Below are 13,196 nucleotides of genomic sequence, written 5' to 3'. Positions count from 1 at the left end.
ACTTCAGCGGTCACGGGCATTCAGCCTCTGATCTTCGGGTAAGCGTTCTCCAAGGCGGCCTTCACGACACCGCAGGGTCGCTGAACAGAAACTGATAGCCAAGTTCCGCACACATGAGGACGGCCTAAACCGGGATCTTGGGTTCATGTCACACTATCTGTAACCCCTGGACTTGCAAAATCTCACTAGCTGTCCTGTCTGGAGACAATACACATTTCTTTAACCTGTGCTTAATGCTCTCTCCACTCACATTGTCTGTACCTTTAAGACTTGATTAGCTATATTAGCATTGATTTAGCATTCCAATCATCATTCTGTAACTTGAGTTTGTGTCTCTGTATGCCCTGTTTGTGAGCACATCTCCCACTCCACCTGACGAAAGAGCAGCACGCTCCGAAAGCTCGTGGCATTTGCTACCAAATAAACCTGTTGGACTTTAACCTGGTGTTGTTAGACTTCTTACTGTGTTTACCCCAGTCCAACGCTGGCATCTCCACATCAGAGGTGTCTAAGACTAGAGAGCATAGACCTAAGGTGAGGAGTCAGTGGTTTAGAGAGGATGTGAGGAAAAAATCTCTTCATCTAGAGGGTGGTGGAAATTTGGAGCATGCTGCTTGAGAGGGGGGACGGAGGCAGATATTCTCACAACATTTAAGAAGCACCTGAACAAGCCCTTAGATCACCAATGTATAGTAGGCTGTGAACCAAATGCTGGTAAATGGGACCAGTAGAGATGGAATTTGATGGTTGGCATGGACATGGTGGACCGAAGGGCCTGTTTCTGTGCTGTATGATTCTGACTCTCTGATATTCCAGCACTAAAGATTATTCCTGATCAAAGATGCCTTACTGCAGTTCACATACTTTACCCAATGTGGCTTCAAACATTTTAGGAGACAGTGTTAGGCCACTTTGGACAGACAATTGAATAAAACTTGGATGACTGTTTAACAGCACCACCTTTTGACAAAAACTTGAAAATGACACTATCTCCAAAGGGAATATATATGAACAGTTCTTTGGAGAATTCAATTTTTAAAATATAATTCTGTGGTATAAAACTTCAGCACAAGGGGGATCCCACAGCAATATCATCCATTTAAGCTTACATGGTGTTGTTAAAACTGAACTCGGCTGTACAAGTTGTTGAGTCCATAAGCTCAATAAGTAATGATTCATGCAGTGCTAGGGATCTAGATCGCCATGATGTAATTCTACAGTGCAAATTTCTCTGGGTTCTTTCAGTGGAACATGGTGAATATTCTATATCATGGTGACACCATGAATGCCCAAATAGATGGTGTTGCCATGGGATCCCCTCTCGGCCAGCTCTCTCAAACATCTTTGTTGGTTTTCATGAGAAACTTGTCTTTGATGGAATGACACCTAACCTCCTACCTCTTGCATATTTCTGATGTGGTTGATACGTTTGCTAGGTTCAAATCCATGGCTGCATGTAATAATTTCCTTACATATCTTCCCAAGCTCAAATTCACCTTTGAAATGCAGCAGTCAAATTAACTCCCTTTCCTTGACATTCTAGTTGAGAAATCGACTAGGGAGTTCGCTGCCACAGTCTACCGCATGCCTACCTTCACTGGTCAATATACACGTTTGGATTTTTACAATTCCACACACTAAAAGATTGGCCTTCTTGGCAATCTTGTAATTAGGACATGAACCAATAGCTCGCCAGGCAAGCTTGGGCACATTGAGGACATCCTGCGAGATAATGGCTACCCTGATCAGATCATTTTGTGCTGTATAAAGCGCAAACTCATGAACGGGCCTAAGGCCCTGAAAAGTTCCAGATTACTCTGGAAGGGCAAGGTATCACAAAAATAATGAGCACCAGGTGAATCTAGCTGTTTCACGCTGCTCCTATACAGTAGAAACATGAGTGATATCCAGAGAGACAAGGTAAGCGAGAAAGGAACGAATATGGGAAATGATAAACAGACCATGACAGGAAGGGACAGATAGGACAAATCTAACAGTAAATCAGCAGACAAGGCCAGATATTACAAAGTTATTAAAAGGACAAAACTTCAGGCTTTGTATCCAAATGCGCATAGCATTTGAATCAAAACAGAAGAACTGATAAGATAAATAGAAATTAGTACGTATGATCTGAAAGTTATTACAGAGACATGGCTACGAGATGATATAGATTGGGGCCTGAATATTATAAACATAGAAATTAGGAACAGGACCATTTGGTCCTTCGAGCCTGCTCTGTTATTCAACATAATCATAGCTGATCCTATTTCTCAGCACAAAACTTCACCTCTCTCCCTATACTCCTTGACACCTTTAGTGTCTAGAAATCTATTTCCATCTTAAATATATTTAGTGATTTGGCCTCCACTGCCTTCTGTGGTAGAGAATTCCACAGGGTCACCACCCTCCGAGTGAAGAGATTTCTCCTCAGTCCTAAATGGTCTACCTTGTATCCTGAGACTGTGACCCCCCCACAGCCAAAGGAAACAACATCCCTGCATCCAGTCTGTCTAGCCCTGTCAGAATTTTATACACTTCAATGGGTCACCTCTCATTCTTCTAAATTCTAGCTAATAAAGGCCCAGTCGATCCAATCTCTCCTCGTATGACAATCTTGCCATTCCAGGAATCAGCCTGGTGAGCCTTTGCTGCATTCCCTCTATGGCAAGTTTATCTTTTCTTAGATAAGGAGACGAAAACTGCACACAATGCTCCAGGTGTGTGCTCACAAACGCCCTATACAGCTGCAGTAAGACATCCTTGCTCCTGTACTCAAGTCCTCTTGCAATGAAGGCCAACATACCATTTGCCTTCCTAATTGCTTGCTGTACCTGCATGCTTGCTGACTGGTGTACTAGCACACTCGGATCCCTTTGTACATTTCCCAGTCTCTCACCATTTAAGTAATAGTCTGCCATTCTGTTTCTCCGCCTGAAGTTGGTAACTTCATTTTTCCATGTTAAACTGCATCTGCCATGTATTTCCCTCCTCACTAAATTTTTTCAAAAGCTTTCTGAAAATCCAAATGCACCACATCCACTGGCTCACCTTTATCTTTTCTACTAGTTACGTCCTTAAAAAACTCCAGTAGATTTGCTAAACATAATTTTCCTTTCACAAATCGATGTTCATTTTGTCTAATCCTGTTGACATTCTCTTAACTGTCCTGTTATCTCATCTTTTATAATAAACTCTAACATTTTCCCTATTACTGATGTTAAGCTAACTGGTCTGTAATTCTCTGTTTTCTCCCTCCTTTTTTAAATAGCAGGATTACATTTGTCACACTCCAATCCAGAATCGACAGAATTTTGGAAGATGACAACCAATACATCCTCTGTTTCTATGGCCACTTCGTTTAGTACCCTGGGATGTAGGCAATCAGGCTCTTGTACCTTGAAGAGTGACATATAGGAAGGACAGGAAGTTGGATGGGTAGATCTGTTAATATTAGCATATTAGAGAGGGATGACCTAAGTTCGGGCAATCAGGATGTAGAGACAGTGAGGTTTGAGATGAAAAACTATAAAGGCAAGAGGACACTTGTGGGAGTGGTGTACAGGCCCCTCAATCGTGACTACGTAGTAGAACAGAGTATAAAAGAAGAGGTAATGGGAGCTTGTCAGAAGGTACTGTAATAATCGTGGGGGATTTTAATCTGCATAAAGATTGGAAGAATCAGATGGGCAAAGGAGTTCATAGAATATTTTTGGGATAGTTTCTTAGAGGACATTCTGGAGGCAACCAGAGGACAGACTATACTGGACCTGGTATTGTGCAATGAGATAGGATTAATTGATAACCTCATTGTGAATGCACATTTACGTAGCAGCGACTATAATGTGCTTGAATTTACATTCAGTTTGAGGGAGAGAAGAGTGCATCCAAGACTAGTATTTTAACTTTAAATAAAGGCAATTATGAGGGAATGAAAGATGAGCCAACTAAAGTGAACTGGAAAACATGCTTAAGGGATTGATCATTAGTGACAGACATTTAAAGGGATATTTCAGAATATACAGAATAAACACTTTCCAATGAGAAAGAAAAATTCCAACTGTGGCCATCTGTGATTAACTAAAAATATTAAAGTAGTAAATGGCGCATATGAATTTCAATGCCAGCCTGATGCTAGGTATGTAGACTGAACATCTCAAATACTGGCAGATCATACTAAATAGCATGTTCTTTCTGCTGCTCATGACAGGCAAGGTACAGACCAGCCCGTGCTTCCAAATCTCAAAACACTGAGTAAGGCAATATTGCTAAATAATCCTCAGTGTGCTAAGAATGTGTACTGACAATCAATTTAAAATTGCCTCGCAGTGTGGTGCATTTGCGTGTACCAGAAGCTACATATATTAATACACAAGATCCTGTTCTTTGCAGACAGAAAGAACACGTACACACATTGCACCTGTTTCAGCTAAACAAATTCTTAGGGCAGTGCTTTGACCAATCAGAGTCAAGCTGCTTGGTTTAAATTTAAATCAATGCTGGGCAGTGAGCTGTCAGTCATCATCAAATGGTGCGTTCTCTATGGCAACACCTGAACCAATCAGAGTCCACTTGCGAGCCAATTAGCACTCTCTTTTACAGTAGAAATGTGTTACTTCCGTTGGATTTGTATTCTTGCAAAATGTCCTGATGAGTGCAAGACGAAAAGCTTCAACAAATTGTGTCTTTTTTTCAGCAAGATTCTACTGAGTGTGTATTAGAACATTGAACAAAACTGCTGAGTGCATCAAGAACCCTGGTGCTTTTCCTGTTTCTGGTCCCTTATTCTCCCCTCCCGTTTCAAACCTCCTCTCTCAATCATGCATGATATTTTCCCCCTTTCAAGATTCACTAGTCAATTCTCCAAACAATCACAGTAAGGTCCCAGTAAAATGATGATGCTTACTGGTGGCATCTGGTTACAAATATTGTCCGATATATATGCAGTATGAATATTAAGAGCAGCAGCAATATAATGCAGTGTTAATTTGTATGCACTCTATAGATGATCCCACTGTGACTGTTAAACAAACCTGAGAGTACAAATTTTACTTTATCAGCATTGTGCAATATTGTTAACTTGACAGAAAAATATCCCATTAGTTATTTGTAACATTGTGTAGACAGTTTCAGTGACTGCCTCAGTCTGCAGGAAGATGTTCTGAAAATGACATTAAATTCACATTTGAGGGAAATATTCAATACTTATAGTGGGGGAAGGGGGCGACCTGTTCAAACACAGTCGTTCGCTGATCGGGGGACCTAACATTGAGAAGTAGGAGGGCCCACTGAGAACCATCCCCCTACCCTTTCTCCTGACCTCCTCCCCCTCCCCTAGTCAGCACTCCTTGCGGCCCCCATCCCACCCTCACTGATGGCTTGGGTTTCTCAGCCTCTGGTGGTGCTGCCACCACTTCTGTTTGATCTGACAGGCATGGGAGAGAGGATAATAGCTCTCAGGAGGAAGGATCTGATGAGAATTTAATTCCAGCAGGCCTTGTCCAACAGAAGTGATGCAGGCTCCTGCCAGTTGTTTAGCTGATGGGTAAGACCCCATAGCCGACATTAAAATTTTCCCTTGGTGTGTATTATACTCATCAGAGTGGAAATAGCAATATTTGAAACCAAAGCTAGCTTTGCTGCGAGTGAAGATCGAGCATTAATTCATTTAGGAACACAGGAAGTGAGTCTACATCCTGTTTTGCTGTACTCCTGGTTTTCATACAGTGCAGAAGGAGGCCATTCAGCCCATTGAGCCTGCACTGACAACAATCCCACCAAGGCCCTATCCCCGTAACCCTGTGTGTTTACCCTGCTAATCCCCTGACATGAATGGGCAATTTAGCACGGCCAATCAACCTAACCCACACATCTTTGGACTGTGGGAGGAAACCGGAGGAAACCCACGGAGAGAAGGTGCAAACTCCACACAGACAGTGACCCGAGGCCGGAATTGAACCCGGGTCCCTGGCACAGTGAGGCAGCAGTGCTAACCACTGTGCCACCATGTGTTTTCATTTTCTTACTTTTTTTTGTTGTGGCCCAAAATACTCAAACCCGGTACATCAACCCAGTATGTCATAAGAATTGTGTCTGCCTTCAGACACAATCCAAAATTAACCTACTATTTATATGCTGATTTAAAATTAACAATGGATCCAGCATGATTTGCCATTTGCGGAAGAGAATCCCAAATTTATAGCACCCTTTGTGAGTAGAAGTGTTCCCTAACTTTAGTTCTGACAGGCCCAGTTTTAGTCTATGTCCCTTAGTCCTCGACTTCTCAACCAGCAGAAGTAGCTTCTCTCTATCAACCCCGAGGGGAATTAGCACCCATTCTAATATTTATGGAGGAAAATAAGTCACATTAATAACTGTGCCCAGTGAAAGGGTTAACAGAGACAAATCAGAAAAGCCTACACAATGGGCCTGATTTTACCAAAACGGGCGCGAAATCGCGGTAAAGTTGGGCGTTGGGCCTTTAACGCAATCTGCACCCGAATCTGAGCAGATCGCACCTTTACCGACACCTGATTCGGGCGCAGGTCCGGCCTGCACCCGAATCGGGCAGCCCGACGATTTAAATGCATTTGCATGCAGTTAAATCGACTTAATGAACCATGCACCCAACTCTACTGCCAAATCCCACTTTACCGTCTTCTGGCCCGATCCGCGTCCGCGCTGTTACCGACCTGCAAAGTAAAAGTCTGAAGTCGCCGCTGCAGCCTCCGAAGAGTGGTGTCAGAGACTGCAACAGCTCTCTGACCCAGGTCATCCTCTGGTCGGGGGTGGGGGGGTGGTGGGAAGAGGGGAGGGGGTGTGACGTCTCATCCCGTGATGGGGGGGGGGAGGAGCTGTGGGAGGGGAGCAGGTGTGACTGATCATCCCCTGGGGGGGGGGGTGGAGAGGGGGTGTGACGTCTCTTCCCTGTGGGGGGTAGGGGTGTGGGAGGGGAGAGGGTGTGACCGATCATCCCCTGGAGGGGAGGAGGTCTGATGTCTCATCCTCTGGTCGTGGGTGTTCCGCTGCCAGTCTGCGGCCGATCCCTCCTGGCACCATCGCTGGTTCACTACCAGCCACATCCATCTCTCCCATTCTCTTGCACCTGCAGGGAAGAGTAACCTGTGGCTGGTAGTGTACCAGTGATGGTGCCAGGAGGCATCGGCCGCAGACAGGCAGTGGAACCCCCCTCCAGGGGCTGCAAAGAGGATTCCAGGCGTGGATCTATTTGACGCCAGATCCGGCACTTGGACTCAAAATGGTAAAATTCCCCCCAATGTTTAACAGCAAAATAGTGAGCAGCTAGTTCCAGATACCTGACCTTCAGATAACGAAGAGAGAAAGATACTATGCTGGGAGAAGGCCTTTAAATCATGCATTGGAAAAGGGAGTGATCCATGTTCTAATGACCAGACGCAGTTGGAATGCCTAAAGATAGGGGAAAACAATACTCAGTTGAGGCAAGTAAAAACCTCACGTCAGTTGGATATTATAATTAAGCAGGGAAAAGGTGATTGATTGATTTTAAAAACTGTACTTTCATATGATGTAATCTTTTATGATTGGATGGAGACAACTCCTGTTCTTTTTATTGGTATATATTCATTACTTGTAATCGAAGCTGAGACCTTAATTGCCTATGTATTTCTGAATTTTTCATTCTGAACGGTCTGAATGATTTCATTCAGAGTCCTGTAGCTATAGTTTTTTTTAAATAAATCATCTTGAACCACTATTACTTTGTCTGGCTACTTGAGGGGAAGAATGGTTTTAAACACAGCAAGAAAACCATTGTAACGGCCCCTACCATCCCCATCAGTTCCCATTAATATATTGAAAAACATTGATCATATCACCCCTCAATCTTCTAAATGTCAGGGAATACAACCCTCTTTGTGCAATTCTTCTCCTAGTTTTTGGCCCTTGAAGTCCTCGTATCATTCTGGTAGCTTGTACTGCCTCCAAGGCCACCATATTTTTATTAAAATGTGACGCCTTGAACTGCTCTTATATCCTAAGTGTGATCTAACTATAGCTTTGTATATCTGAAACATAACTTCTCACACTTTCTATACTAGGCCTCCAGATATCTCAAATATGCGTAAGTCACCATATAACTAGGGCACGTCATTCTGAAGCTATTTCTTTCAAGAAATGTTTATGCGACTTTGATGCACATAATAGTTCATTCATTTTTTCCTAATCTTAGATTCCGAATACCAGTCGCTGACCAGTTGCAACATACAGAAGATTTAGCCAAATGCCGGGATGAGTGGATTGATGCTATTGATAAGTGCTGTCTGCACTGGAAGCGTTTATCACAATCACAACTTCTTTTGGAAAATAACTTGCTTGATGTTTTATCAAATGTACCATCCACAAAGGAGCCTACTGATCAAACCATGTTAAAACGACCTGATTCACCTACAGACTCAAAACAGGAAGACGAAGAAGAACAAAAAGAGGATGCAGAAAAAGAGGCAGAGGGGGAAGCAAGAACAGGACTTACTTCAGCAGTTAAGAAAACCACTGTAGAATCACCTTTAGAAAGGGTTGCACAGAAAGATGCAGGAAAAGAGGCAGAGGGGGAAGCAAGAACCGGACTTACTTCAGCAGTTAAGAAAATCACTGTAGAATCACCTTTAGAAAGGGTTGCACAGAAAGATGCAGAAGAAGAGGCAGAGGAGGGAAAAGGAATGGATGTCACTTCAGCAGTTAAGAAAGCGACTGTAGAATCACCTTCAGAGAGGTTCGCTCTTCCCCTTGTCATCCCTCATCTTCCAGATCCAACTCTACCTCCCTCCCACCTACTGGCATCAGCTAGTCCTGTACCTCCTCCATTTTCATCACCAGCTAGTCCTGTGCCACCTCTACTACCGGCACCAGTTCGTCCTGCACCTCCTCCACTACCGGCACCAGCTATTCCTGCACCTCCTCCACTCCTACCGAAGAAATCGAGAAGTAGTCTGAAGAAGATGAAAGCATTCCATTGGGATGTAGTTGCCCCAGAAAAGGTCAGTAGTTTCAATAATCCCTGTTACCTCTTACTGTTGCACTGTTGTGTTTAATCCAATCAGCAGCTGTGTCGAGGGATTTGAAGACATGTTTTCAACAGTACCTTACTGTTATTGTAGTAAGGAGGGATGATATTTTGGAGGGGGCATCAAATGAAGCTTTGCAGGTAGAGCTTAAGAATAAAAAAGGGGCAGCCACATTGTTAAGTATTGATTATAGACCCCCCAGATAGTCAGGGGGATATTGATGAGCAAATATGTGCTCAGTTTGTGGAGGTGTGTAAAAACAATAAAAAAGGGTTATTATATTCGGTGATTTCAACTTTCCCGACATTAACTGGGATATACATAGTGTTGAAGGTTTCGATGGAGTGGATTTCTTGAAACCAATATGTGGAGGGTCCAACAAGGGAAGGAGCTGTGCTGGACCTGATTCTGGAGAATGAAGCTGGGCAGGGTGGTTAAGGTGGTGTTGGGGGAGCATTTTAGTGATAGCGATCACAACACGGTACAATGTAAGCTTGTCATGGACAAGGAAATAGACAAGCTGCAAAAGTAATTTTGGATTGGGGGGAAGAGCTCATTTTAGTAAAATAAGACATGATCTGGCCAAGGTAGACTGGGAGCAGTTGCTAATGGGAAAATCTGCAAAAGAGCAGTGGGGGCATTCAAAAAGGAAATGGGGAGGGTGCAAACCCAGCATGTTCCTGCTAGGGTGATAGGTAGGAATAACATGTCCAGAGAACCATGGATGACCAGAGATATTCAGGATACAATGAGAAGGCAAAAAAAGGCCTTCATAAAATACAAGGGGAGCAAATCAGTGGAGGTATAGAAAGTGCAGGATGGAGTTTAATAACACAATTAGGAATGCAAAGAGGGAATATGAGAAAGCTTTGGCTGGTAAAAGTAAGGAAAATCCCAAGATATCCTATAAGTACATCAATGGGAAGAGGATAACCAGGGAAAGCCTATTAGGGATGTCGGGAGCAAATTGTAGATGCATCCAGAGGACATTGGTAGACTGTTGAATGAATACTTCACATCTGTCTTCACCCAAGAAAATGAGGATGATGATATGGAATTCAGGGAGAGAGACTGTGAGGCTCTTGAGCAAATTGACATAGGGAAGGACAAGGTATTGAAGGTGTTGGCAGCCTTAAAAGTGGATAAATCTCCAGGTCCAGATGAATTGTGCCTAGGCTGCTGTGGGAGGCAACAGAGGAAATTGCAGGGGCTCTGACCTAGATTTTCAATTCCTCTCTGGCCACGGGGAAGGTGTCAGACCACTGGAGAACAGTTAATGTGGTTCCGCTATTTCAGAAGGGTTGTAGAGATAAACCAGGGAAATACAGACCAGTGAGTCTCATGTCAGTGGTAGGGAAACTATTAGAGAAACTTCTGAAGGATAGCATCTATCTCCACTTGGAGAGGCAAAGCTTGATCTGGGATAGACAACATGGCTTTGTCAGAGTGAGGTCACGCCTAACAAATTTGATTGAATTTTTTGAGGAGGTGACCAAGTGTGTTGACAAGGGTAGTGCAGTCAATGTAGTTTATACGGATTTCAACAAAGCCTTTAACAAAGTCCCACGTCTGAAACTTGTAAAGAAGGTAAATTCACATGGAATACAGGGTAATTTAATAACATGGATTCAAACTTGGCTCAGATGTAGAAGACAGAGGGTGATGACAGAAGGCTGCTTTCGTGATTGGAAAGCAGTGTCCAGTGGCGTACCGCAAGGATCTGTGTTCGGTCCACTATTATTTGTTATTTATATAAATGACATTGATTACTATGTGGGGGGTGGGAATTAGCAAGTTTGCAGATGACACAAAGATTGCACGGGTGGTTAACAGTGTGGTGGACTGTCTTGGGCTACAAGAAGATATAGATGGAATGGTCAAATGGGCAGATAAGTGGCAGATGGAATTTAACCCTGAAAAGTGTGGGGAGATACATTTTGGAAGGAGTAATTTGACAAGTATTCAATGAATGGTAGGACTAGGAAGTTCTGTAGAACAAAGGGACCTTGGCATGTTTGTCCACAGATCTCTGAAAACGGAAGGGCATGTTAGCAGGATGATGAAAAAGGCATAGGGGCCACTTGCCTTTATTGGTCGAGACATGGCTTTGAAAAGCAGGGACGTCATGTTGGAGTTGTATAGAATTTTGGTGAGGCCACAGCTAGAGTACTGTGTGCAGTTCTGGTCACCACATTATCTGAAGGATTTGATTGCGCTGGAGGGAGTGCAGAGGAGATTCACCAGGATGCTGCCTGGGATGGAACATTTAAGTTACGAAGAGAGGTTGCATAGGCTTGGTTTGTTTTTGTTGGAGCAGAGTAAACTGGAGGGGGCAACTGATCGAGGTGTATAAGATTATGAGAGACATGGATAGAATGGATAAGGAGCAGCTGTTCCCTTAGTCGAAAGGTCAGCCACGAGGGGACATAGGCTCAAGTTGAGGGGCAGGGGGTTGAGAGGGGATGTGAGGAAAACTTTTTTTTACCCAGAAGGTGGTGACAGTCTGGAATGAGCTGCCTGGGAGGGTGATAGAGGCGGGTTGCCGCACATCCTTTAAAAATTAACTGGATGAGCACGTGGTACAAGGCTAAGGGCCTAGTGCTGGCAGATGGGATTAGGTGGGAGTTCAGGTGTTTCTAATGTGTCGGTGTGGACTCGATGGGCCAAAGGGCCTTTTCTGCGCTGTATGATTCTATGACCTTACTCCACGAAATGAAACCATGAGGGGATGATACCACAAGATCACAGCTTTGAGTTTGTTGCACCCTGTCTGTGAATATCAGCCCGATTTATTTCAGCGTATCCCAGATTAAAGTCTGCCAGATTTATCACTGGCCTATCAGTCATTTTACTGATCCTTCCTCCAAAGTGGCCAAAAAAGAATCAACAATTGAAATGTCCTTACTAAGTTGTCACTGCAGGGGTAGGAGAGTGGAAGGGATGGTAGCCAATGGAAAAGACATCAAACTGCGAGGAATTTGTCCTGATTCTCGTGTCAGTTATGAAAAGGTTTGAAAAGGCTTTCTTATTAAAAGAAGATGTCATATTTGTTTCAGCTTTATTTTGTCACTTGGTATGGTCAACAAATGTAGGCCAGCAAACTTCTGTTTATCGGTAGTTGCATATATTTGACAGTCATTGGAATCATATTCAACTCAAAAGGTGATGTTTATGGTTGTTGGAAGCCAATCATTTCAGCCTCAAAACATCACTGCACGAGTTGCATCCAAGGCCTCAACGTCTTTATCAACAGCCCTCCCTCTGCACGAGGTCAGATGTGAGGATATTGGTTGATGGTTGCACAGTGTTCAGTTCCGTTCACAACTCTTAAGATATTGAAGCAGTACATGCCCACATGTAGCATAACCTGGGCAACATTCAGGCTTGGGCTGATGTGGGACAGGTAATATTCACAGCACATATGGTTCCAGGCAATGACCAACATCCTTGAGGGATCACCGTTGACTTAACTGGACTAGCCGCATAAATACTCTGGCTGTAAGAATCGGTATTGTGTGATGAGTGACTCAGCTCTTGATTTCTCTAAGGCTACCCACTAGCTGCAAACTGTGAATCAGGAATGTGATGGAATAGCATCAATGCCTGGATAAGTGTGGGCTGCAATCTGACACCATCCAGGACTTTAAATATTGATTCCCTCCACCAGTGGCACACTGTGGTGCACTGTAACACTTTAATGCACCTATAACATCTATAAGAAATTTGACAACCCCTCCAAAACCCACAACCTCTACCACCTAGAACGGTAAGGTCAGCACGCACACCACAACCTGCAACTTCTCCACCTAAGTCACACACCATCCTGAACTGGAAATATATAAACTTTCCTTAACTGTTGCTGGTTGGATATCCTGGAACTCCCTACCTAACAGCCCCACTGGTATACATTCATTTGATGGGGTGCAGTAGTTCAAGAAGGCAAGCCACCACCCCTTTCTCAAGAACACCGGCCTTAGCCATTGGTGTCCACATCCCAACAATGAATAAAAAAAGCCTATCAACAAATTTTCAATTTGGCAACAAATTTTCAATATAATTAAATTCCCAGATAACTAGCATACACATGAAGTCAGAAATGGCAACAGTTTATTAGATGATTCAATGTAGAGCCTGCTCATCATTGAATCCAATAATTCC

At 43.5% G+C, this 13,196-nt stretch overlaps 1 protein-coding gene across 1 annotated transcript in view; it reads left to right on the top strand.

The window, feature by feature from the left end:
• LOC144486612 (uncharacterized) overlaps positions 1-13,196 on the top strand; it is a 106,666-nt gene that overhangs the window by 50,428 nt on the left and 43,042 nt on the right. Inside the window, exon 7 of the mRNA XM_078204657.1 lies at positions 8,207-9,011. Coding sequence (XP_078060783.1) covers positions 8,207-9,011 — 805 coding nt within the window. The remainder of the gene's footprint in view (positions 1-8,206; positions 9,012-13,196) is intronic.

The sequence above is a fragment of the Mustelus asterias genome, unplaced genomic scaffold, assembly GCF_964213995.1.
Source record: "Mustelus asterias unplaced genomic scaffold, sMusAst1.hap1.1 HAP1_SCAFFOLD_415, whole genome shotgun sequence".
In the NCBI taxonomy this organism is placed as follows: Eukaryota; Metazoa; Chordata; class Chondrichthyes; order Carcharhiniformes; family Triakidae; genus Mustelus; species Mustelus asterias.
The sequence above is the reverse complement of the archived record's forward strand: the minus strand, read 5'-3'. Positions and strand labels throughout refer to the sequence as shown.